This window comes from Gadus morhua, chromosome 1 (assembly GCF_902167405.1).
Source record: "Gadus morhua chromosome 1, gadMor3.0, whole genome shotgun sequence".
Taxonomy (NCBI): Eukaryota; Metazoa; Chordata; class Actinopteri; order Gadiformes; family Gadidae; genus Gadus; species Gadus morhua.
Window position 1 is genome coordinate 15,754,868 of NC_044048.1, and position 27,469 is coordinate 15,782,336.

The 27,469-nt window shown below is 43.5% G+C and overlaps 1 protein-coding gene across 1 annotated transcript; it reads left to right on the forward strand.

The window, feature by feature from the left end:
* Positions 1–148: 148 nt before the first annotated feature.
* On the forward strand, positions 149–26,752 carry LOC115552687 (F-actin-monooxygenase mical1). Its single transcript, XM_030368988.1, has 25 exons — positions 149–421; positions 846–1,053; positions 1,617–1,724; positions 2,171–2,266; positions 2,560–2,715; positions 8,427–8,527; positions 9,290–9,547; positions 9,705–9,820; positions 10,400–10,526; positions 10,726–10,795; positions 11,087–11,234; positions 11,491–11,681; positions 11,949–12,055; positions 13,650–13,715; positions 15,673–15,913; positions 16,364–16,434; positions 16,794–16,920; positions 18,027–18,151; positions 18,271–18,369; positions 18,489–18,587; positions 18,707–18,808; positions 23,286–23,379; positions 24,017–24,110; positions 24,976–25,049; positions 25,493–26,752. Exons 1-25 carry the CDS (start codon positions 164–166, stop codon positions 25,690–25,692), a joined length of 3,336 nt encoding a protein of 1,111 aa, XP_030224848.1. The 5' UTR covers positions 149–163; the 3' UTR covers positions 25,693–26,752.
* The last annotated feature ends 717 nt before the right edge of the window (positions 26,753–27,469 follow it).

The window sequence follows — 27,469 nt, forward strand, 5'->3', positions numbered from 1 at the left end:
TTTGAGCAACTCATAAAGATGCACGGAAACCACTATGGGGAGCGGGGTAGGCACCAATAACCTGCCCGATATCATTCCAACCTTTATGATTTTCTATTTCAATTTCTACAGCTGACCACCAAAGTAACTAAAATAAACCAAGGGAAGACGCCTTGAGGTCTCTATGGCGAACCAGGAGCCCATTCGCCCCTCGCATGCTCTGTTCGACCTCTTCGTCACGGCTGAATCCTGCAGGGATGTGCAGAAGCACTTTTCGGCGCTGTGCGAGCAGCTGCAAGTGGATCCCAAGGACTTCAGGGTCTTTTACTCCAAGCTGAAGGAAAGGCTGAACTACTGGAAGGCCAAAGACCTGTGGGTGAAGATAGATAAGAGGGCGTCAGACAAGGACTACCAGCAGAGGAAGGCCTGTGCCGAAAACAAGGTAACGGGTTCCCCTATGACTTAAGCAACCACTTTGGATTTCATTACTCTATAGAGACCCATGGCTGGCAATTAACTTTCCTTAATTTGACTTCAAAGCAGCGATGGACATTTTCACTCTGTTTTATATTGATTTGTATACGTTTGGCCACCAGTGTCTGCATATCTACCAGAACCGGTTGTCTTGCAACTAGTGGGTTGCAGGTAAAATCGCAGATGATCTGAAAGTGCGTGCATGTGTTTGGGAAGTGCGAGGTGTCGTCTCTAAAGTGCTTTCACATGGCGCTCACTCTAGGTGCGTTGACACTCTATGAAGTGTGAAAACCAGACTAAAAGGTTCACACTGTGACTATGAACGCAGTACTACAAGTATTAGAAGTAAGAGTTCTACCACTAGGAGTTATGTTCTCGTTCTTCTTGCTCAGTGTCTGGTGCTGGGGGCCGGACCATGTGGGCTGAGGGCCGCCGTGGAGCTGGCCCTGCTAGGGGCCCAGGTGCTGGTGGTGGAGAAGAGGGCGTCCTTCTCCAGGAACAACGTGCTGCACCTGTGGCCCTACACCGTCTGCGACCTTCGAGGGCTCGGAGCCAAGAAGCTATACGGTCGATTCTGCACCGGGACCCTGGACCACATCAGTAAGGAAGCAATGGGAATAACTCGGAGCGTGCGTGTGTGTGCGTGTGTGTGTGTGTGCTAGTCACATGGTGTGGTGACATGGGACCATGTGACCATGACACGTTACCAGGTGACCGTCAAGGATTCGGTAGATGAGGACTCAAATGTGGTCTACCACAAAGAAGAAACTAGATTACGCGTCACTGTGAGCTTGGAGTCAATTGTGTGCATAGACCTGTTGTCAAAAGGCTTTTGATACTGTAGCCAGGAGCTAGGACGTTTTTCAAACACAATACCAGTCGTGATATATTATCAATATTGTTGATAATACTATAATCGTATTGATTAGAATAATATAATAACCATTATATCATCATTTAGAATAATATAAAAACCATCATATTATTCTTATGATAATATGTATCATAATAATGTATGATAAAAGTTATTCAAATTATAATAATAATCATCGTAATAATCGATATGATCATGTATATTATGGTTGTAATAATTAGAATGTTTATCATAATAATGTATATGATCATTTGTTTATAACTAGCTGTAACATCCCGTGTCTCTGCAGGTATTCGCCAGCTGCAGCTCATCCTGCTGAAGGTGGCTTTGGTCCTGGGGGTGGAGGTGTTGACTGCGGTGGAGTTCCAGGGTTTGGAGGAGCCCTCCGGGGACAAAGGTGCCACAATGTGACCTGTTAGCCTCCTTACATAAGACTGGCTTATTGTTGCTATCGAGAGAGCGTTGAGCAGTAACGTCATTCTGCCGCCATGTAGAATATCCAATTCAATTTCAATTCAATTCAATTGTATTTGTATAGCCCTTAATCACCATTTCAGTCTCAAAGGGCATAACAGGCTAAGAATTTATGACACACGCTTATGGAGTGATGCTCATGATACTTCCTCTCTTCAAAACCAGCAGAGGACCCTCATACAAACATAGAGCGATCGCTGGCTTGCGTTTAGACAAATTCAGGATCTGACCTGAAAAAAGATTCAGAAACATGAATGACTGCTACATTTAAACCATAAATGCACAAAGTCTTTGTTTTATAGATACTATGATACCAACTGTATTGTCACTGTTTTTTTCTTCTATTTAAATGGCGCTTTGTCATGTCAGGTTGGACTGCAAAACTGCATCCTAATCCCCATCCTACGCTGGCCTTTGAATTTGATGTCTTTATTTCTGCTGGAGGGGGGAGCTTTATCCCTGATGGTGTGTGACACACACACACACACACACACACACACACACACACACACACACACACACACACACACACACACACACACACACACACACACACACACACACACACACACACACACACACACACACACACAGTAAGGAACATTGATCACTTATTCCACTTATCAAATACAATGGTGTATTAACATATTGCACTTAAAACATGCATTACACTGACATACAGGACGCTTCCTTCTGGGATCCTTTTCAGAGCTGTGTGGGTCACACGTTAAATCACTTCCATAACGGTCTCTCTGCAGGCTTCAAGCACAAGGAGCTCAGGGCAACGCTAGCGATCGGCATCACGGCCAACTTCACCAACAGACACACTGTGGCCGAGGCCCATGTGGAAGAGATCGCCGGAGTGGCCGGCATCTACAACCAGAAGTTCTTCCATGATCTGCTCACTCAAACAGGTGACTGGCCCAGTGTGTGTGTGTGTGTGTGTGTGTGTGTGTGTGTGTGTGTGTGTGTGTGTGTGTGTGTGTGTGTGTGTGTGTGTGTGTGTGTGTGTGTGTGTGTGTGTGTGTGTGTATTTCCAGTATTCTATGGTATAACAATATACTCTGCTCAACAATATCTGAGCATAACTGACCCAACCAGTAAGACATTTTTTTTTTTTGGATTGTAAACAATACAAATGAAAATATCAATAGGTTTCCACATACACTGTGAAAACGTATGTGGCCCGATGTGTGCCGTGAGATAAGATAATGTCCCCTGGCGTTTTTAAATGAACGCCAGCCATGGTTTGACTTCATGACGGTTATGGTTGATTTGCGCCCCCTGTGGGCAAAGTGGGGCCTAGCGCTTGGCTGATCACATAATGATGTTGACCCTGTGATGTCGTTTGTTGAGCTATCTACGCCAAACTTGGCCAACTTCTCAAGGGGAATGTCAGCTATGTAAAGTTCCAAGGCCCTGGAGCCTTAATCCTAAACCATGAGCTTAAAATGAATTCACTGTGGCACTTGGCCGACTTCTTAAGGGCCCCAGGTCATTCTAAATTGGATTGGTGACTGATTGAATATTGCTTAGTAGTCAATTATAATCGATTTGTGAATTATGAATAACTCCTAATCAGACACATCCTTAGAGCATGTGCATATCCGGTGTCATTTTGAAAGTTGGTTATTCAGTCAATGTGCGACGTGTTACCAAAATGTTCACTGCAGCAAAATGAATCAAAAAGTAAAAACATTTCTGCATGTCAAATAAGTTTGACATGCGGAACAGTTGGAAAAGCACAGTTTCACAAGTGCTTGCCATCAGGGGCGTCGGAACCTATGAGGCCACGAAGCCAATGGCCACCCCACTTTTCGTGAAAAAAATAAATAATAATAATTACATTGGTAGCTTCCAATGTCTTTTTTTTTGTGCCTGTATTGATGAAATATTTCGTTTCTTAGTATTGTTTTGGCCTAATATTGTTACTGGCCTGCTGGAGGTGTAGTGGTGAAACTAGTGACCGACTGGATGATTGAATGGCTAAATATTACACTCATCTGAGAGCGAGTGCACTATAGGGAACGGAAGACGCGCGGACCGGAAGGCTGTTTGTGACTGGCAAATGTTGTTTTATTAGAAAATAGTTTGGCCACAGACAGAAATCTTCAGAGCACATAGGACTACAAAAGATGAACTAAAAATGGAATAGTAAATTTTAACACTAGTTAAATCACATGTAGAAAAGGGTAAACTTTCCAAACTGATAAGAGCTGTTGTGGGTGAGCTGTCCAGCTGTACAACTCATAATGTTTTCTTTGCAATGCAAAGAAAACATTCTGACCAAATGCATGCAAACTTTGCATGCATGTTCATTAATGATGGGTCGGTCGCGAACGATTCGGTCAGAAAGAACGAATCCCGAAGGTGAATGACGAGAACTGATTCCCAAAACAGGGGGGAATCAGTTCTCTAAAAAAATGTTCTCTACGATTCAGCCAATGAGAGTACTACAGCAGGTAGCAATCGCATTGCCATGGCCCATGGGTAAACAAATGATAAGGCACTGTCACACCAAAATTGTACCGGGGGAGAAAATTGTACCGCCTACCTAAAACGCGTCGAAACATTACGTCATCGATCGACACGATTGTCCGTTGCCAGGCAGGTTTCAAAAAACATTCGAGCTCATCAAGACGAAATAACATAATACAGATAACACATGTTTTTACTTTATGTTTGTATTGTATTGAATTTAGATAGTAAACTGAGTGTTCAAAGTGTATCGTAGTTTATATTTGTATTGTATTTAATTGTTTAATCGAATTTAGCTAGTAAACTGAGTGTTTAAAGTGTCTCGTAGTTTATATTTGTATTGTATTTAATTGTTTAATCGAATTTAGCAAGTAAACTCAGTGTTTAAAGTGTGTCGTAGTCAAGCTGGTGTTAATTTAATTTAGATAATAGACGTCATCGTTCAATGCGATCGTCCGTTGCCAGGCAACGTTCGACGCGATCATCAGTTGCCAGGTAGGTTTGTAATGTTTCGACGCGGATTACGTAGGCGGTACAATTTTCGCCCCCGGTACAATTTTGGTGTGACAGCACTGTTATAGTTCTTCATGACCGGGTGACTCGACATACATGACAGACATCCATGGGCTTGTCTTTAACTCCAAGAACGTTACTTTATTACCACACGTGTAGCCTGCCTTACATGTAGTGCCATCAAACAAAGCGTACTAACCCTAACCCCATCTTTCAATTTTTTGTCTGCTTCATCAAGTTCGTGTTGCCACTGCCACATATTGTCCTTCCTGAGCAGCTGTCTCAGCGGCGCCTGGGATGTACTGCGCCAGGTATTTTGTCATGCCTAGCATCCGCTGTAGTCCCGCATTGTCAGTGGGTGGAGGCATCTCAGCTATGGCTTTAACTTTTGCATTATCTACTTTCACGCCCTCTGAAGTGACGATGTGGCCCATGTAGTTGACGCTGCTCACCTTGTACAGTACTTTCTCCTTGTTGAATTTCACATTTGCCTCTTTTGACCTGGTCATCACTTAGTAGTATCTCATCATGTTATTTTTCTGTAGCTGCAGCGATGATCATATCATCAGCTATGATGTGTGTACTCCTTGTATGTCACAGAATGCTTCACAGTTGCGCTGTTGAAAAACTCCGCTGGATTCCAAACGGCAAACGTTTGAGCATGTATCTCCCCCATGGTGCGTTAAACGCGCACAGCATCGATGACTCTCTGTCAAGCTTTACTTGCCAGTAGCCGTCCTTCTCATCCAGCACTGTGAATATCTTCTTCCCCGCAAGCTTACATAAAACGTCATCTGTTGCGGGGATGGAGTAGTGCTGTCTGAGTACTGCTTTGTTTAAATCAGTGGGGTCCAAGCAAACCCTTAATTTCTTCTTATCTTTCTTTTCTGTGACTACAAGGCTAATTACCCATGGTGTTGGCTCAGTCACCTGTGCAATCACATCTGCTTGTAGCAGATCATCAAGAGTGTCTCTGAGTCTGTCCATCACGGCCAGTGGTATTTTTTCTGCAGCCGTGTATGACTGGCGTAGCCTTGGGGTCTGTGTGGATGTGTTATTCTCCGGCAAACTCCCCCAGACCTTCAAACACTGTTGGGTGTTGAGCTATCAGTTCTTCCTTTGTAGTTGGAAGTTTCACGTCCAGGTTGTTGATGTCCAGCCTTTTTATCAGGTACAAGTCTTCACAAGCATCTCCTCCTAGGATAGATGTGGATGAGTGTCGTGATATGTAAAACGGCAGACGTGCATGAGCTTTGGGTGTGGAGCACGGGAGTGTGAGCAACCCCTCTGGCCTCAGCCTCATCCCTCCATAAGCCACCAGCACTGTTTTTGTAGGCTGTAGCTGCAGGTGTTCTCTCCTTTCACGTCTGGCCTTCCTTTTCATGGACTTAAACGTCTTCAGTGGTAGGACATTGGCCTCTGCTCCTGTATCCAATTTGAACCTAATGGGCATATTGTCAACCCGTATTTCAGAGTACCAGGACTTGTCACGGCTGGAGTCTAGTTGGTCAATGTTCACTGTTCCAATAAACAGAGTGTCAATTTCTGGACTTATATCATGCACTGTTCTTCTATGCTGTGCTTCAGCCAACCCACACATCTTTGCATATTGGTTCTGTTTACCACAATTATGGCAAGAAACTCCATACGCTGGGCATTGTTTGGGCTGGTGTGATTTTCCACATTTACTGCATGTGTTCACCTGCCCACTGCTTTGTGTGTGTTGAAAAGATTGCTTGGATCCTTTATATCGTGGCTGACTGTCTTGTTTTTTCTTATGCATCGCATGTACAGATCTCTCTTGAGTGGCTGCGCTCATTGCTTCTATCTGAGCTCTGGCGGCCACTGCTGCACGGCAAGTGTCAATGGCCTTTTCTAATGTAAGGTTTGGCTCTCTTAAAAGTCTCTCTTTAAGACGCTGGTCATCCATACTGAACACAATCTTGTCTCTGATCATGTCATTTTCCGCTGCGCCAAACTCACAGTCCTCACTCTTTTGTCTGAGCTTTGTCACATATTTATCAATGGAGCCAGAGACTGTCATAGGGTGCGCCCAAAACTGGTGCCTTTCAAACTGTATTCTTCTTGGGCAGACAATAGGCTTCAAGAGCCGTCAGGACATCATTCATAGTCTTTTTCTTCAGGAAGGCTGAGTGTATTATACACATCGAGGGCCTCCTCTCCTAGTGCGTGCAGTAAGATGGCAACTTTGATCTTCTCGTCCTTACCCTCTGCACCACTCGCGGTCATGTAGATTTGGAAGCGCTGTTTCCATCTTCTCCAGTTTTCTCCCAGGTCGCCTGTCATCACTAGTGGCGATGGTAGTTTGAACTGCTCCATCGTACCATCTCCTGTCGCTGCAGGTCTCCCTGCGTCTCCTACTCCTTGAGGGATGCTACTGCGCTAGCACAACTTTCAACTAGAAAAACTCTGGTGTTATTCTACTTCGGCAAACTGACGAACTGGACCGACTTCTGACACCATGTTATAGTTCTTCATGACCGGGTGACTCGACATACATGATGGACATCCATGGGCTTGTCTTTAACTCCAAGAACGTTACTTTATTACCACACTTGTAGCCTGCCTTACTTGTAGTGCCATCAAACAGGAACTGTTTGATGGCAAGACCGCATCACACCCAACGTATACCTCCGCCTACACATAACCAACATCAACATGACAGTATAAGTGTGCGGCACCATATACTACAAGCACCACCACACAGGTTAACTAACGATCGCTGTAGGCTTCAATGTAATGCAAGCACTTTATGTTTTCTTTTTATTTTGATCTTAATCACAATTGCATGCTTTAATAAAGTATTGATTTTATGCCCACAGGTAAGTAAGTAAGTAAGTAAATAAGTAAAATGTATTTATAAAAGCACATTTATAACAGTTTGCACTGACCAAAGTGCTGTACATAGCGCATTCAGTAGGCAAACATGAAGGCAAAATAACAACATTAGAATAAAATAAAAGACATAAAATCTGACATCCACACACAACAAAGGCAATAGTGCAGAGGTCAGATAGTTGATGGGGAGGGAGAGCAAGGTTGTACAGATGGGTTTTGATGGGTGCACATGTAGTCTATTAATTAGGCCGGGAAACGGACTGATTGATTTATCATAGGCTGATGAGGTGATACGCGCTGTTGGGCCCTCCACCACTGAAATCATTTTGGCGCCAGTGCTTGCCATCAGGCGGAGGGGCACTGTCTAACTTCTCACTTTATGGGCGAAGTGGTACGTTTTTGGTGACCTGCTTACCGGGAATATATACATTGTCGACAAATTTGAAAACTCCTGAGCAATTGACAGCAGAGCTGCAGGCGTCACTAACAAAAAATAATAATACTACAGAATACCTAGAAATAATATAGGTTCCACAGTTTCCCTGTAAGCAGCTACAACCTAATAAAGCTTAATAAAGCTTTACCGGAATATTGGTTTGGCTTTTTTGATCCTATCCTATAATCTGTTTCCTGCTTCTTGCTTAATGTATATTTGCTTGTATCTGTATATACTTAATTTATGTTAAAGCTAATCCAGAGGAAACTGTTTTTTCTTTTGCCTGCGAGAGTCTTATTGTCTCTCCTCCGTCTCCTCTCCCCCTGCCTCTCTCCAAAGGTATTGATTTAGAAAACATTGTTTACTATAAGGACGAAACCCACTATTTTGTGATGACTGCCAAGAAGAAGAGTCTGTTGAAGAAGGGCGTCATTAAGCAGGTAACACACACACAAATACACACACGCACCAGGCCAATAAAACAAACACAATGAACAAACTAAAATTAACCTGATTGATGAGGGATCCGAGCCATTACTACTAACTCTGGGCTCCTATACCACCTCTCTCTCTCTACCCTCCAGCTTGGAGCTGATTAACTGATGCTCTTAATGATATATTTAATGTATATCATTATATAAAATTCTTATTTTTATATAATATATATACATAGATGCATAGATGTTACAATGAGTATTGGGGGGTCATCCTACACGTAAGCTGCAGACCACAGGCAGTGAACAAAGTAACTTTTCGTTATAAAACACACAAGCCCTTTAACTTTATTCGCCCCTAGTTTTCTAAACGCTATCCTTCCAGGGGCCCCCTGACTCTTTCTGGCCCCCTTCGGGCCCTCTTTGGCCCCCCTCAGTGGGCTTCTTCCCTAGCCAAAGAAGGGTTTTACAGGTTCTAATTAACCAAGTCATCATCCCTCGTCCCCCTATCCCCGCACTCTTTTGTTCACCAGTCGATCCTCGACCTGAACAAGGCACATAATCCCAGATCAGACGTACACTGATGGGCCTTAGATGTTTATTACATTTTATTTTTGAGTCCTGTCTTGATGTCCTGTCTTGTCTGTGATGTTTCTAAATGGTGCTGCTGGGATGCAGGTCAAAAAAGTACTATCGTATCATATCGTATCCTATCCTATCCTACCGTATTGTATCGTATCCTATCGTATCGTATCGCCCTCCTCCCAGGACTACAGCGACGCTGAGCAGCTGCTGGCCCGGGAGAACGTGGACCATGACGCCCTATGGCGCTACGCCTACGAGGCGGCCAACTTCTCCACCAACCGCCAGCTGCCCGAACTGGAGTTCGCCACCAACCCCGCGGGGCGGCGCGACGTGGCCATGTTCGACTTCACCTGCATGCACCGCGCCGAGCACGCCTCGCTGGTGCGGGAGCGCCGCGGCAAGAAGCTGCTCATGGGCCTGGTCGGGGACAGCCTGGTGGAGGTGGGTCCGTCCGTTCACCTGCCACATCACACACGCCTCACCCCGGTTCAATGTACACTGGCAGCTACTTCTGCCAGACATGTGTTCTAAAGCAAAGAACTATAGCCAGAAGGTTTGGCATACATTCTAATGGTCTCTTTGTGTTTTGGTTGTGCAGCCCTTCTGGCCCCAGGGAACGGGTATTGCCCGGGGTTTCTTGGCTGCCTTTGACACTGCGTGGATGGTGAGAAGCTGGGGCCTGGGAGTCCCCTACCTCCAAGTACTGGCTGAGCGGTAGGAGACAGCACTCGAGTCATCAACACCACTCAACTACAGTCAACAATAACACACACACACACTCTCTCTCTCTCTCTCTCTCTCTCTCTCTCTCTCTCTCTCTCTCTCTCTCTCTCTCTCTCTCTCTCTCTCTCTCTCTCTCTCTCTCTCTCTCTCTCTCTCTCTCTCTCTCTCTCTCTCTCTCTCTCTCTCTCTCTCTCTCTCTCTCTCTCTCTCTCTCTCTCTCTCTCTCTCTCTCTCTCTCTCTCTCTCTCTCTCTCTTAATCTTCTCTCACTCTTCCCATCTGGGATTAATAAAGCAATTCAATCCATTTGAACCTGGAATCCAAAAGTAAATTTCGGATCCTAAACATTTCTAAAATTATTAAAGTTAGAAAATGTAAGAGTAGTTTACATAATAAGAAATTACCTTTATCATGATTGTTCAGAATGTGTATATGACACTTTAGACGTTATTTGAAAGACGTTTACGTATCGTAGACCATTTCATTTGATTATCCAGCTCTATCTTATGTCTCTTCCCCCTTCATGGTTTACTCACATTCACGACACACTGACCCACATTGTCCCACACAGAGAGAGTATCTACCAGCTCCTGTCCCAGACCAACGCGGGGAACACCAAAAATGACTGCACGTCCTACAGCATCAGACCCTCGACGCGTTACCCGCACGTCAACCTGTCCGCCATAAAGGTGCACCAGGTCAGACTGCCCCCCCCTCCTCCTGAACAGAGTGCGAACAGATTTGTGGTTATTGAAGTGACACAAATTGCTGCGTGGTTACAATTCCACTACAAATGTAGTGACAAAGGTTTGTCACAATGCATTGATCAAAGCTCCGTCTTTACTTCTGGGGAGGGTCACCCGTCCACCGTTTCGATGCGTGTCTGTCATTTTTTAGGTACAGCACCTGTTCCACGACAACGACATCCCTCCGAGCAAGGAGAACATAGGCGCTCACCTACGACAAGGTCAGCGCTCGGTTGTTTGTTTTATTTATTTCCCTCGTTGTTGTCAAAAGTGGGCGTGTCCATCTAGATCTGTGCTGGATAGATGAGCAACGTTTGCTACAGTCCACTGAGTAGGTTGGTAGACTGATCTATCCAGCACACATCTAGGTGTACACGCCCACTTGTGATGTCAGAAGAGGTAGAGTTTCAAAACGGCTTGTACCGGCTAATCACACTCACAACTGTTGGTATAATATGGGACCGTTAAGATTCGCCTACCTCATGTAAATGTCTTCCCTGTCCTGGTCCCAGATTCGGCGGGTGGTGTGGAGGATCTGTTGAGGTGGTGTCAGAAGAACACGGCGGGCTACGCCGGAGTAGAAGTGAAGGACTTCACCCTGTCGTGGACCTCGGGCCTAGCTCTGTGCGCCCTGATCCACCACTTCAGACCCCAGCTCATGTGAGTCTAGGATAATCTCCTTGTAGTAACAACAAGGCTACCGCAAGATCCTTTAGATGGACTGTTTTAAAGGGATGAGACCCTGTGCATTTATCTGTTTATCTGGTTCCTAATTTGTTATTTTGTTAATTTTGAGATAACCCACATATGGAACCCTGGTTATTAATGGGGAGATAAGGAATTAATTAATCATTTTTAAAATAGTAATTAATAATTGTTGTTTGGTTCTTCCGTTGTGATCCTCGTCTCTTCTCAGTGACATGTCGTCTCTGAATGAGTCCGATGCGGTTCACAACCACCAACTGGCCATGGATCTTCTGGAGCGGGAGCTGAGCATCTCCCCGGTGGTGGCCGCCAGCGCCATGGCCAGCAGTGGCCTGATAGACAAGCTGTCCATGGTGCTGTACCTCACCCAGGTCCATGACGTCCTCACAAAGAACAAAAAAGGTATGCCTTCAGAAATGGATCTCTGGCTCTCCTAACAAGATCTCAGCCGCGATAACAATTCAAAAAAGAATAAATTATAGCATTTTTTTTATTTTAATAAGAAAATGTTTTATAACAATATTGAATGATCATTTGCTTACCCCATATTATTGATAATGATTGATTCTGCTGCTTATTTTGCCGATAGTACACTGATTGATTTTGTGTGCAGCACCGCAGGGAGACTGGTTTGTGTGTGTGAATCCCTCTCCTTTTGTGGACCACCAGAGCCTGCAGACGTCCTGGACCTGCCCAAGCCCCTGACTCTGTCGCGATTGCTGTCTGCCGTCTACTTCCTGAGCAAGCTGAAGCACAACTCGCTGCAGAGACGCAAGGTGAGCCCACTGTTTACACAGCACACGGTATCACCCCTCTATCAAGGGTTCTTGTCAATATGCCAAACAGAGGTAGGATTAAGGTCTTGCTTCTGGTGTTTGCGTCAAAACCCTCGTGTGTGGTGAGGTTGGCTTATGTGGAAGAGACAGGAGAAGGCTAACATGGGCGATGAGACTTGTGGAAATCTGCAGAAGGTTGGCATGGTGAACATATCAAGCAAGAGCGGTGCTTCTCTGTTCCTGTCTTAAAGACCTGAAATGGCCATGATCTTACTTTAACAGTGTGACATAAAGTAGCAGGAATCTTATTCAGGGTATGATTCTACGGTGGGACAAAGTGACTCAACGTACTCGCCAATTGCTCACAGGCTTTGTAAGAGAGGAGGCGGAAACATAAGAACTGTTTATAATGTAAGCTGAAATAATTGAACACAATATTATTTCTGCTGAATAATATGAATCCAAAATATGAGCTAAATCATATGCACCCTAACCCTAGCTGAAACGTATAAACACATAATATTAGCGGAAACGTTTTAAGTCATTATAATATTAGCTGTGTGGTCACCACCAAATTGTGTGTAGATTTGGATCTTACCAAACTCTGAAACAATTTAAAAAAAATAATAATTATGCTCAGATTCAGACGTTATCATCATCAATTTGTATTGACAGAGAATCATCTTTTATGTTAGATAATTTTGTTAATGGAAATTTTGGCTAATTCTTTCACATTAACATTCTCATGTTTATTAAAGGGATACTTCACCGATTCAGAACCGGCGTTCTATCATTATAAAATCGCTATTGTAATATGAAAAAACGTTTTTTTCCCCTCAGTCTAACCCAGTCTTCCCTTGGCCCAGCTTTCCTGATCTAACGTTCTCTTGAGATGACGTCAAATGGCGCGTTTGACGTCATCTCAGTAAAACTTTGCTTGTCTGCTAGAAGGGCGAAGGACTACAAACTACTGGTTCCGCAAATTTGTGAGCCCAGTAATAAGGAATAAGGCGGGGCGGGAGCTTGCGTACGAGATGCAAACACAAAGTCTGCCATGTTGCTTCACCGCTTAGCTAGCAAACAAATTAGAAATGTGAAACAGCCGAAGTGGATTTTGAAAATCTATTGTTGGATTTGGGCATTCAGGGCTGTTTGTACGAGCCAGAATACAGCCAGGAAGAATTGACGCAAATAGAGCAGGAGGCTGCTGCGGCTGCAGCTGAACAAGCCTTGCCTGTTGCCGAGGACGAGGAGCCGGAGCGCGCCGGTTTGATCTGTTCGCCTATAGACACTGACACAGAGTCCCTGTGCTGCAGCGAATTTCAGCGATGCCAGTTTCTTCTAGAATAAATTGCTGAATCTGGCGAGGACGGGGCCATGTGTATAACCTCACCCAGGCTTTGCGCCTCATCTGAAAGTTGGGTATTGGATAAATAGTCCCAGGGAACGTGACAATGTAGTTATCCGAAAGTAGCCGATCTTATTAGCGGAGCATAGGCTACGTTACGTTAGCTTGAAGTCTGTGTAAAGCTGTATAGGCTACTCAAGGCATAATTTATCTTGCTTTGCTAATGTTGTTCTCTTTCTTTCTTAGACAGATTCGCCTTCCTGTGTTGTCCAGGCCAGAGATGGGACAAAGTCACTGTTTTGCAAGTCCCAAGTAAGTCCCAAGTCTTAGCAGCCAAGTCCGAGTCGAGTTCCAAGTCAAGACAGGGAAAGGCAAATTGAGTACAATTCAAAGTCACACCAAAGCCAAGTCGAGCCCAAGTCCCAAACTTTTTCATGTCTTGAACAAGTCACCATGTATTTTTACTAGTGCTGTCAAGCGATTAAAATATTTAATCGCGATTAATCGCATTAATGTCAGTTAACTCACGATTATTTTTTTCTATGCTAAATATCCCTTGATTTCTTTATCCCATTCATTTTTCGAATTGTAATGCTCTTATCAACATGAAGTAGTGCATCGGCTTGCCTTGTGCAAAGGTTTTTTTATTGATAACAACATTGGCATTGTTTAAAACAGGACGATACAAAAAAAATGCATATAGTGCAATTAAATGATGAATATACAAACATACTGCCTTGAACATAGCAGTCAGGCTACTGCTTCTTTGTTTTGAGCCAAAGGAAAAAAAAGTTGTAAAAAAAAAGAATTGCGTTAATCGCGCGATAAAAAAATTAACGCTGTTAAAATTGGTTTGCGTTAACGCCGTTAATAACACATTTAACTGACAGCACTAATTGTTACTTGATGTCATTATTAGGCTATTGATCATAATTTCAACATATCACTCTAATGTACAGTCATTTCTTATCAATACAGTTAATATGTTCATTGTTTTTGTCTTCAAATGTGTTATGATATAAGCATGTGCCGAAATCGTATGCATCCCAATAGGTTGGGAAAGCCGCCCAGTCTGGCAACACTGCCTGAAAGTCTTCAGAATGTAGCCCAATAGGGTGGTAAAAAACGCCCAATCTAGCAACACATCAAACGTCCTCACCTCCAGCGTCAACGTAAATCAATGAGACCAACTGAAACAAAGCCAATATTAAACTTAAACAGTGATTCTGAAGAAAGCATAAATGATATCGAAATTCCGTTTATATTATTGAAAGTACGACTGTGTAGATTTGTTACATTTTTTGAACGAAGGTAAAGGGTTGAACAATGATTTAGTTACGATCTCTTAAGTGTGAGAAGCTGGCCAGACGGCTTCAATGGGACCAACTCATAACGCAGCCGATACGAAACTAAAACTGTTATTCTGAATAAAGTATAAACGATATTGAAATTTAGTTTTGATTTTATTGAAGTGTAGATTTTTCTACGCTTGCTGTTTTTTTTTTTCATCTTCACGCAAGTGATTGCGTCTTGGGTGTCTAGCCCTCTAGGCGGGAAATAGGTTAGATATCTAAAACAATAAATGTTTTTGACAAGACATGTCGAGTCATTACAAGTCAACGAGGCAAAGTCTGAGTCAAGTCTCAAATCAATAGCAGTGAAGTGTAAGTCGAGTCTCAAGTCATGCGTAATTTTGTCAAGTCGACTTTGAAGTCATCAAAATCTTGACTCGAGACTCGAGTCCACATCTCTGGTCCAGGCCATCAGAGCTAATTACCCAGCACAAGATGGGCAGTACCGTGGCTACCAGGAGACAGTATGAGATGATGAGCTGTGACTATTTTGACTCTAGCAAACGCACCCTACACGTTTTATTTTTGTAAATAGTTCATATTTTTTCATGAATAAAACTTCAAATTCATGTTGGTTGTTCTGATTTGTTTACCAACCCAAGTGCTGTTATACTAAAGTAGTCCTACTGTATAAGATAAACTTATTTCAACATGGGAGAAAAGGTTGAGTAGAAATACTTGATATGCTGAGCTACTGTAATTAGCAAATATTTTTATGCTGTACAGTAACATACAAGTGCTGCGTTTGAAAAAACGAGAGCAGAAGTCTAAAGTAGTCAACATATCACGGGGAAATGTTTGCACAAATTTTGCTTAAATAAATTAAACATAAATAGTTAAAAAACGCATACGACTAAACTGGAGAAAAGAAATTTAAGCATTTTTCTCTGACTTCCAGCTTCCTTTGCTTCCCTCAGCCTGCAGCCCCCCCTGTTGCCCCGGAGGGGAACCTGGGCTCCGTTGTGAAGGGGGACATCGAGACGAACGCGGCCCCGGCGCTGGGCAGCAGCAGCGAGGACTGCTACAGCTGTGGCCAGCGGCTGTACCTCCTGGCCCGCGTCAACGCCATGGGGAAGTTCTTCCACCGCGACTGCTTCACCTGCCACAAATGTGGACACCAGCTGAGGCTGGGCGGCTACACCTTCCACCAGACCACAGGTGGGTGGGCCACCATTGATCCCTCACACATCGCGGGCTTCAGGGTGTTTGTATTTGTGGGTTAACGCTCGACACGCACAGATTGGGACGGTGTGTTGTGATGTTGAGAATTTCAAGCATTTCATTGTAAGGGATGAAAAGGATTGCCTGCCCACTCGAGGGATTGCTTCTGGGATTCGTTGGTCATGTTCGTCTTTCAATAGTTTTACATTTACCTAAAATAACACATAATTGTTCCTCATGCATAAGCCCAAAAAAGAGGAACATTTACAGCTGCAGCACCTGTGGTATTAAAGTGCTCAGTGGAAGTCTATTCCTGGTATAATTACACACCACTTTGTCACTTATGTATCCGCATGAATTATTTGGGACATGAAGAAGGGCCTCATCGTTTGGTTGAATACTGGAGTACTAACCTCTCTCCACTCCTCTCCCGTCTGGCTCACGCAGGGACCTTCTACTGCGAGCTGCACTCCGAACACCTGGGCCCCGAGAACGGATTCGAGGACTCCTCTGATGAGGTGGGTCCCGCCGGGGAGAGAATTATCGCCGCCTTTTCAGACTAACGTGACTTAACGTCGGCCGACAGTCGGAATTAAACGCGCCGATAAGTACGAGCGCGCCCTGCCGCGGGATATGATGATGCTCATCAGCTGCTGCAGCTCTGTGGAGTCGGCGCTGGAAAGCTAGAAGAAATATGAGGAAAGCGAGTGAGCGGAGTCAATTAATTCACAGAGAGCAATTTTGGACCAGCGTGGGAATTGTGGGCTCAAATGCCTTCCTAATGGCGCAAGGAAGAGAAACAAACGCAGCACAGTTATTGTATTTTCCTCATTACCCTCTGTTGTTGTTTTTTCTTTGTCGTTTTGGATTGGTCCAGGCGTGTGCAGGAGGAGACGGTCCAACGGATGAAGAGAACAGCACTTATAGTGATGAAGACGTTCCCTCGCTCTCAGACGAGGATCACCCCCAGCTCAGCGTCCTCACCCCCCACCCGGGGAGAGTGGGTGAGTAACGCCAGCCCATCCCCCTCCCCAACCCCCTTCTAAACCAGCTCCTTTATCTGTTAAAGTAGGCAACGCTTTTTTGGGGCTTATCATAAGCGGTTAACAAGAGCTAACTGTCAGTCGACCAAAGTCTCTCTTGCCTCACTCTTACATGCACACACTTATATGAACGGGTATGGATGAGAAAACTGGGAGGAGATGCTGATAAACCCTTCACAAAAGATTGCCGTCAAAGTCACACCAAAACATTTGTCAATGGCACAAAAACACTTATGTAATTGAAATAGTTGTGATGTAGATGTGTCATTTGTGATGAGGATTGTCATTTATTACTAGAATAACCCAATCTAAGGTTTATCACAACAGGGTAAACTGATGAGATAATGATACTAGATTTGATATATGATATGTTGTATACCATTCGCCTGATACGTCAGTAGATTTACATTGTGTCCTAGTCGCCTGATAGGTCAGTAGATTTACATTGTGTCCTAGTCGCCTTATAGGTCAGTAGATTTACATTGTGTCCTAGTCGCCTGATAGGTCAGTAGATGTACATTGTGTCCTAGTCGCCTGATAGGTCAGTAGATTTACATTGTGTCCTAGTCGCCTGATAGGTCAGTAGATTTACATTGTGTCCTAGTCGCCTGATAGGTCAGTAGATTTACATTGTGTCCTAGTCGCCTGATAGGTCAGTAGATTTACATTGTGTCCTAGTCGCCTGATAGGTCAGTAGATTTACATTGTGTCCTAGTCGCCTGATAGGTCAGTAGATTTACATTGTGTCCTAGTCACCTGATAGGTCAGTAGATTTACATTGTGTCCTAGTCGCCTGATAGGTTAGCTTTGCGTGGTGTTTCAGTCGCCTGATAGGTCAGTCGCTTTACATTGTGTACTAGTCGTCTTGTAGGTCAGTAGCTGTGTACTATACTAGGGCCTTTCTGATTGGCTCAAACCAAGCGAGCTCGTAGAATATGAGTTCCATGTTATTTCGGACTATGGAATTCGTGCGATTAGAATTAACAGTATTAAAATGGAGCAAAAATAATGGACTATACACACACATCAGGACATCGTTTTTCATCTTTTCCTGTTCTTGTCCACAGAGACAACTTTCAGACATGGCCACAGCACTTCAGAAGATGGGGATGATCAAGAGGAGGACGATGATGACGACGATGAAGAAGACATGATGTCTGGGAGTTACGACTTCGAATTCCCTGATGAGAAGGTAGGCTAGGACCGGAACAAATATGTTCAATTTGGCGCTAACATTTGCTACTTAAACTATTATTTCAAACTGGCACAAACCCAGGCACACATACACTGCCTTTCCATATGCCGGCCCAGCCCTCTGAACCCGTCGAAACAGAGAAGTTGGACGATGATGACGACGATGAAAAAGACATGATGTCTGGGAGTTACGACTTCGAATTCCCTGACGAGAAAGTAGGCTAGGACCGGAACAAATATGTTCAATTTGGCGCTAACAGTTGCTACTTGAACTGCCATTTCAAACTGGCACAAAGACAAACACTAATACACTGCCTTTCCATTTGCCGGCCCAGCCCTCTGAACCCGTCGAAACAGAGAAGTTGGACGATGATGACGACGATGAAGAAGACATGATGTCTGGGAGTTACGACTTCGAATTCCCTGACGAGAAGGTAGGCTAGGACCGGAGCAAATGTGTTCAATTTGGCGTTAACAGTTGCTACTCTAACTGCCATTTCAAACTGGCACAAAGACAAACACTAATACACTGCCTTTCCATTTGCCGGCCCAGCCCTCTGACCCAGTCAAAGCAGAGAGGTTGGAAGTGAGGAAGAAGAGGACCCTGGAGCGAAGAGCCAAGATGGCTGAACTACAGCGCTTCCTTAATGCCCAGGTCAGCAATTATTAAATGCTCAGAAAGGGACATTCAGCACTATTGCTTTTGTAATTACTACTATTGCAAATAATACCTAAACGTGAGGTGTCCGCGCGGTAGTAAAAGGTAGTAAAAAATACAATTTTAAATTAAGGCCCTTGAAAGGTAGTAAAAGGGAACAAACGCAATTTGATCTTTCACCACCACCTCAATATAATATGAGTTTCCATTTTTTTGTTTACATGTTTTAACTTCATCTAGCCTAAAAAATACAGTATACGGTGCTAACAGGACCTGAACTGAGTAGCCGTTAGAGTTGGCGTCGCTGGTTGCTATAGCGACGCCGGTGTTACACTGAATTCTGCGACCCACCGAAAAGTGTGACCCCAGGGGGCACTGTTGCATATTTACTGCAATATGCACAAATTTGAAGCGTAGACAGGCATGACAAAAACATATATAAAACATAAGATCTCCCCCCAACCAATTATCTTTTTATTAAAGGTGCTTAATAAATACATTTGATTGATTTGATTAGCATTTTACAGACCCATACAATGGATAGGGCGTTTAGTAGGGTCCTTCACCGTTGCTTCTTTACCCATAAAAAGCTACAGTCATGGTTAAATTCCGCAGATTTACCTTTGAGTATTTCCTATTATAGGCTACTGTGTAAAATGCTGTTTAGAATTAATGTTAGTATCAAGAAAAGAAAGACCCACCGGAGATCTTATGTTTTATTTATATTTTTTGTTATAATTCACACGTGCATGCTGCAGAAAATGTGCAACTGCGCCCCCTGGGGCCACACTTTTCGGTGGGTCGCAGAATTCGGTGTGACACCAGTAACATTTTCCGCCTTTTCCCCTCAGAGTTCTGTACGGCTGAGTTTCTAGCTCTATGAGAGAATGGGTAAATGCAAGTTTTCGCAAACATAGGTTGACGCCCCGACATTTAAAGACTGGCTGAAACCCGTGATGGGAAATGACCGAGAATCTTTTTGCTCCCACTGCTGCTGCTCCCACCCGCTCCTGCAAAGAGCTGTAATTTTTAGTCCCGCTCCCGCCCGCATCTATGATATTATATTCCGCTCCCGCCCGCAAATGCCCGCAAGGCTGGATGTTTACTTTCTGTCTCAGGAAAGGCCTGTCCATTGGCTTGGAAAAAACAAGCGCGCACATAATTCATCAGGCTACCACTACCAGTATTGGTAACATATTTATTGGTAAGCCTGCATGTTTTCAACCATACAAAACATTAAATAGGCCTCAGTTACTGAAACACGAAACAGTCACATATTAAAAAAATAAAAACTCTGCAGGTAAGTACCAGCACGTCTAAATGAAAAATGAAAGGTAAAAGAATCAGCTGCCGCTTCGACCATGAAGGAAAAGTTGTTGGAAAAGTAGGTTTTGCTTATTGATGAGGGCTTCATGATAATTTGTATATTTTACTTTACCCTCATATTTCATTTGCGGGAGTGCAGTGTATCATCCCGCACCCGCAAATGCACCTCTATCATCCCGCCCGCCCCCGCAATGAGCTTTAATTTTTTGTCCCACGCTGCACTATTTTGCGTCGCGTCCCACGGGAGTGAAGACCTCTACTCTCTTTGTCGTTGTTTTGCGGTGCTAGCAGCAGCAGCACTAGGGCTACAGGGATTGCGGCAGTGTCACATTTATACCTTATAGTAAGTAGTAAGTGGTGCTTTGCATACCCCCCGCCCCGCTGCTTGATGTCGTGTTGGTAGTAAAAAATATTGTGGAGGTAGTAAAAAAGGTAGTAAAAGGTAGTAAATTCATCTCTATGATTCCTGCATATACCCATTCCTATAATGGGCTTTACCTTAGCAGGCTTGTACTATAGCTTGTGGGGTTGATAACGTAATTGAATAGTTGTCTTTGCAATTTCAGATTTTGCGTCGAAGGCAGATGGGATATTTATATGCAAAAAGCAAACAATACTCGTTGGCAATTGGTGGTCATATATATTTGTAATAAAAGTACGAACAAAGATTCATCACAACATGCATCGACAAACAACAAAACAGGCATGCAATACAATAATCTGAGGCCTCAGATGGGAGTTCGGCCTGCGTCTTACTTCACTCTCTAAAGGTTCGCAAGGAGAAGTCCACTGAGTGGCTAAACCAAAAGCCTTTGTTAACCATATGGTAATCTATTGATTGACGTTCCTCAGGATGTCATAAATCATAGGGCCGCGGCCGTGCTATGTAACCCTTTGTTTCCCGGCGCTCCCGAGGGGGTTGAAGAACATGCCCAAACCAACAGAAGATAACACAGGAACAGAGTGAGAACAGATTACATCACCAACCACAAAGGTTTGCATTTTAGACGACCCTGAAAGAGAGCAGGATGGCAAGAACATACACGGAATAGTAAACAAAACCTAAGTTCATAAAGAAAAACGTAACAACATGTAGATTTTCCATCACATAATGCAATAACATAATTCATTGACACAGTTAAAGATTGTAAACAACCATATTCCAATTGTCGCTTAATATATATGAATATTATGCAGCAGAAAATGTTTTACTCTACAAAAGTTTGTGAAATATCTCTTCACCTACCCCAATAGCAATACCCTTACTCCTTATTCCTATGGTTACTTAAGCTTAAAAACATTTTTTTTTAACTTTGCCTTTATTTTCTCTTACGTAACTACTTTTATTTTATTACTCTACAATGCATTTTTTTACTATGCCTTTGTTTTCTTTTACTAACCCTTTATTTATTTATATTGTATGACCATTTTTCTATTTGAAGCACTTTGAGGGCCCTATCTTGCATCCGGCGCAAGTGACTTAGTCACTGGCGCATGTGTCGTTGCTAGTTTACAACTGGCGCAGAGCGTTCTTTTCCCACCACCGCCACTCGCCGGTAAATTAGGGATTGATCATGCGCCCCAAGGGGCGGTTCGGCGGAAGGGGGAGGCGTGTTCTGGCGCAAACGGTATTTTGTCGTTTCTGAATACCATTGCGCTACTGACCAGGAAATACCTGGTTTAAAGTCAGTGGCGCGTTGTTCAGATGCTATTTTAAGGGCGCATGCATACATGCGCATGCGATGCATACGGATTGCTTGTGCACCTCGCGCATACACTTTGCTTCTCCCATCTACCTAGCCGCACATTGTTGGTAAATTATTTGGGAAACAACAGCTGATGCAGCGGTAATAAGTTGTACTTTTAAATCAATGCATCTGCAAACACCGTACAGCAAACACATATTTTCTTGACATTGTGTAGGCCTACATGCCCATAACTTTTAGGATTGATGAGTATTTGATCGTGAAAAACATTGTTTTACCGCGAGTGAGTGTTAAAAAGAATGAATGAACGCGGGCGCGCGTGTGTGCTCTGTTTAAACACACGCAAACTAAACACGTAACGCATAATACAATCAATGGCAATGTCTATTACCGCGGGGACGCATGCATATTAGGATAGCATACAATACTGATAAGAAACAATGTTTATAATGTATTGCGTATATCATTAAATAGAACCACAGTTACCGCATATCATATGTTATATCAGTACGTTTTCTTTGCCGAAATTTATTTGAGGACTCAGTATTTCTGAAGTTGTGGAAGAAAACCCCTTATTCCATGTGTGAATTAGGCCATATTATTTGGCAATAAACTGAGCCATTTGCAGTTTGAAATTCATGTGCATCTGTCTCATCGGAGACTGCAGACGTGCTGTCAAAATATCAACTCGTCCGATTCAAATGCGCTCATGGCTCTTAAAGGGGATGGGAGCTGGGACTCTCATTGGTTTGTTGGACGTTACGCCCAAACCACACCTACGGGTAACTAGGCTGCTTCAGACCAACCCTTTTGACACTTGCGCCGCGACGCAAGTGTCATTTATCCGCCTGTAAAATAGCGATAGAGCCGTAGAACCGCCCACAAAGCTACTTGCGCTTTGCGCTTCCCACTTGCGTTTCAGACCGTTAAAATAGGGCCCTGAGTCTGCTGTGTGTCGCGTTTTTGAAGAAAGGGTCGCTTTGAACTCACCGGGGTCGCTTTGAACTCACTTTATTTGTTAAAGTATTTCGTAATGGTAACTATGAAGCAAAAGGGAGAGAATTGTATCTAAAACGCGTGGAGAGAATTACCGTAGAGCTACTTCAAGCCCCAGGGCTTAGGCCCGAGGCTCTCTGCGGGTCTGCCTATGTCTCTCTGACCTCAATCTGACTCCCACTCTGGTTAGTATCAAGTAGGCGTGGCCTGTGTGACGTAGGCGTGGCCTGTGTGACGTATTGGCTCCGCCCTCCTCACCTGTCCAATGGTGCTGCCATCTGTGGCTGGAATAGTTATTGCAGCTTGTGTGTTCAATCCTGCTTCCTAGTGGCTATGTTTGGGGGCAGCTTATGTGCTTAAAATACGTAACACGTGTGTATGAAAAGTGCTTCATAAATAAATTTGCCTTGCCTTGCCTCAACGGTTTGACTTTTGACCCCGGGCAGTCCATCCAGAGGAGGCTGGAGGAGATCGAGGTGACCTTCAAAGAGCTGGAGGAAAAAGGCGAGGTGCTGGAAAGAGCTCTGAGAGGGGAGCCAGGTGAGAGAGCAGCCACACAAGTCTTACTCATCTCAACCAAACTCATAGAGTTGTCCTGCGTGTGGAGTCATGATCAGGGAACGAGGACCATTGACATCCTACTTGTTGTGAGGCAGCTGTTAGTCACACCAACAACCTCTGACTTTGTCCCAAACCCTGACAGGAATACATTGTCCCTGTGAGGTTTAGGGTTTCTGTTAATTCATGTATAGACTGGCTAAGTCACACCCACCTCCCATCTGGAAAAAATGTCATGGGTTTACTGTCTCTTTACGCCAGTTAGCTAATGTTGACTTTCCTTACAATGTTGTACCCATGACATTTTTCAACAAATGATTGTTGAAAACAATATCTACTTTAGAAAATGTTTGCCTGGATACATTTCATGGAGATTAATATCGAATTAAACATTTTTATGAATTTGAGGTCCAAACGTGAGCCACTCTTTTGGTTATTTTTTTTGTATGCCCATAACAAAATCAATGTTGTTGTGTAACAATCTATGTATCAATAGTGTGACTGTTGCTCTTCTCAATCTAACCCACGCACACCCTGATCTTATACCGTACTCTCTACCATACTAATGCCCTTACACACACGTGGCTCTATGTTTGCTAATGGCTAACAACATCCACAGGAAGTGGAGGTTCTCCTGAGATGATCGAGCAGTGGATACAGCTGGTCCGCGAGAAAAACGCAGTGGATTCTGAGGAGTCCGACCTCATGGTGGCGTAAGTAGAATATCAATGATGATAATAATAATATTAATGATAATAATAATGAGGTTAATGATGACGATGATAATAGTAAGCTTTATTCATATGATCTTTTTAAGCAGATGTTATCAAAAGGCTAATAAACAGGGCACATACGATAGATCGATTTCATGGAAATATGTCTAAAATAATAAAGGTCAAACTAGTTAGTAAACATTAAAAGGTAAAACACAAAAAAAAAGAGGTGTGGAAAGAACGACAGAAAGATAAAATAATAATAAAAGTGAAAGCGTTAAATCCAGGCATGAGAAGAAAGATACTATTAAGAATCATGAACAACATAAATCCAGATGAATAACTGTTCCCCCTCTGGACACACATGCAGCAAGTCAACAGTGTGTGACTGTGCTGTCACCCTGTGGGCACAACACTGTCTGTGTTGAGGGTGAAAATAGGCAACGGCATGGTCACTGTTTCCTCTTTGAGGGAATGAATAACACGCACACACGCACAAACACACATTGCACCCTGTGAGTCAATGTTGATTGCTGCACAAATGTTTCAAAGGTAATCAAGTATTGAGCCACCATTTAAAGGTCACCGCCCACAATAAAAACACTTCAGTAAACACTGCCACATTTGTATCCTGAAAATACATAATTATTTCTGTAGGGCTGGAAAATCACAATTGTAATCAAACTTCTTATCACATTAAAGGAGATCTCAAATAAAAAGCATATGGTTCCTAATATAATCATCCAGCTAGTTTCTCTTGCGTGAATATGAAGGCTGATGGTTGAATAGGATAAGAGCTAGGCTAACCCTAGCCCCTAACCCTTTAGCTGTAAATAAGCCCTTCTGTTGTTGTGCTTTCTTGCAGGTCTCGACAGCTGGAGCTTGAAGACCAACAGGGCATACTGGAACTGGAGCTCAGGAAGTACAAGGAACTAAGCGGTATGTCATGCTTAATCGGGGTAGATTGATTCTAAACAGGTCATTCATATTTATATTGTTTATGGGCTTCGGCTGTGAGCAGGCTGGGATACAGGCCTTTATGCCCTTGCTTGGATCTGACATATGAAACAGATGCAATATGGATAAAATCTTTATAATACTGGTCGGATTTATTGTGATTGGTGCTGTTTACATAATAACACCTGATTCAGACCACTTGTGCCTGCAATGTTAACATTATTTTTGAATTAGAACATAATATGTTCTAATGCAATGTAATGGTACAACAAAAAACCTTGATAATAACTGTAATCTTCCTGTCTTAATCGTGTGTGTGTGCATGTGCTTGTATGCGTGTGTGATTGTGCGTGTGTGATTGTGCGTGTGCATTGGTCTTCTTGTGTCTGCCTGTGTGTGCGGTGCGCATGGCGCGCGCGTCTCAGACTCTGAGAAGACGGCGGAGCAGCAGGCGGAGGAGGAGCGCATCCTGCAGCAGAGGATGGAGGTGGTGGACATGAGGGACTCCCTGGTGGCCTTCCTGGACGAGAAGCGTCTGAAGGAGATGAGCGAGGAGCAGGAAGCCTTCACCCTCAGGGAGGCCAAGAGACACTCCAAGGCGGGGGCTCAGGTGCACTGGGAGTAAAGGGGCTGGGGGGGAAGCACCAAAATAGAGAGAGGGAGACACTCACACACACACACGTACACACGTACACACACACACACACACACACACGCGTACACACACACACACACACACACACACACACACACACACACACACACACACACACACACACACACATTTGGGAAAGGGAGGGGTCCTCTTGCCAGTGACGTGATTACAAGCTTCTACAAAAAAAGATGCCAAAGATGGTCCTCACAGGGGGGGAGGGTAGAGAGTGGATGGAGAGATTCCCCCCCCCCCCCCCCAAACCAGGTTGTGGCGTGTGCACACCCAGATCCCCAGGGATTTGGCCCTTTGAGAAGCATCAACGTTCTGTAGGACTGAAATAAATAAGGAAATGAAAAGATGCCAGGATATTTGTATATAAAGTGAATGCCATAGAGATCCTCATGTTGGAAGTGTCAGAGCCTGTGTGGTTTTGGATAAGAATGCGATGAAAAATAATCGCATCTGATGTATTACTGCGAGAATCAGTGCTTCTAAACGCTGGGGCGTGTTAAACACAAAAACTACTATTGTTCTTTTTCTATACTACATAGAAGTCCTTCTAGCGGTGGCCTGGTCTTAAACAATATATATTATGTTCTAAATATATATAACAGATGATGTGACAAAGCGTTTAATTCAGATACTTTTTTATATCTTCATCGTCATTGATGTAGCGGTTCCACTTTCTTTGCTTTTTCAGATGCATGTTTCTAGCTGCTCTCAGGGCTTCAGTTCTCCTGATCTAGTCTTAGGTTTCTTTCACTGATGGCCTTTAACTGTTAGGCGGCTCTTAAGGCTGAGCTAACCCTAGGAAACACAGTGGTTTACAGAGGAGAAAGGGGAAGCCATTTTATTTCAGCGATTGACTATGAGGCTTCATTTGCAGACCAGAACCTTGTTGTTGTTTCTGGTGCACAAAAAATATTTTCAAGCTAAGGAGAAAGACCATGTCATGTTCTTGAAAAGCCTTAAATATTCATTCTGTCAAAAATCACTTCACAACTATATAAAAATAAAGATCATGCACTTTGTGGTGTTTAGATTTTCTTTTTTTTGAGCTGCATCATCTATTTACGGCCTTTGGGATCTGGTTGTTTTATTTCAGTGTTTATGCAAGCTAACTAACTGTCACTCGAGGGCTGTCCTTTGATATGTTATTCAATCGGATCAGTTACCCCTGCTTTTCTAATTATTTACCACTAGGGGGCAGGCTCACAGCATCACTTCAACTTCTAAACTCCAGTCCGGATGGGAGAGACTATACTATAACTCTGCATACTTGTGTACTAATATCTTTTGTTATTAGTGTTTCAACATTGAAACAATAGATCATAAGATTGTATGCTCACACATAGTGGTCCACTCAGTATCAAGCACATCCATTATAATAACAACCCTATCCCTCATAAAAGCCAACTGAATTGATGAAAACACCAGAAAATACTTTGGGAAATCAACTGCTGCTCCCTGAGTAACTCTGAAAATATGAGATGAATAAATGTAAGTAAAAAGAAGATGCGACTAAGTACTGTATCCTTCCATTCGATTAAATTAAATTTTATTTGTATAGCCCTTAATCACCATTACACTCTCAAAGGGCTTAACAGGCCAAATGTCTATGACACCCCCTTTACCCAGGCCCCCACAAGGGCAAGAAAGAACTCCCTTGAAATTAGCAAGGAAGAAATCTTGAGAAGAAACGCATAGTAGGGGATCCCTTCTTCCAGGGATGGTCAGGAGTGCAATG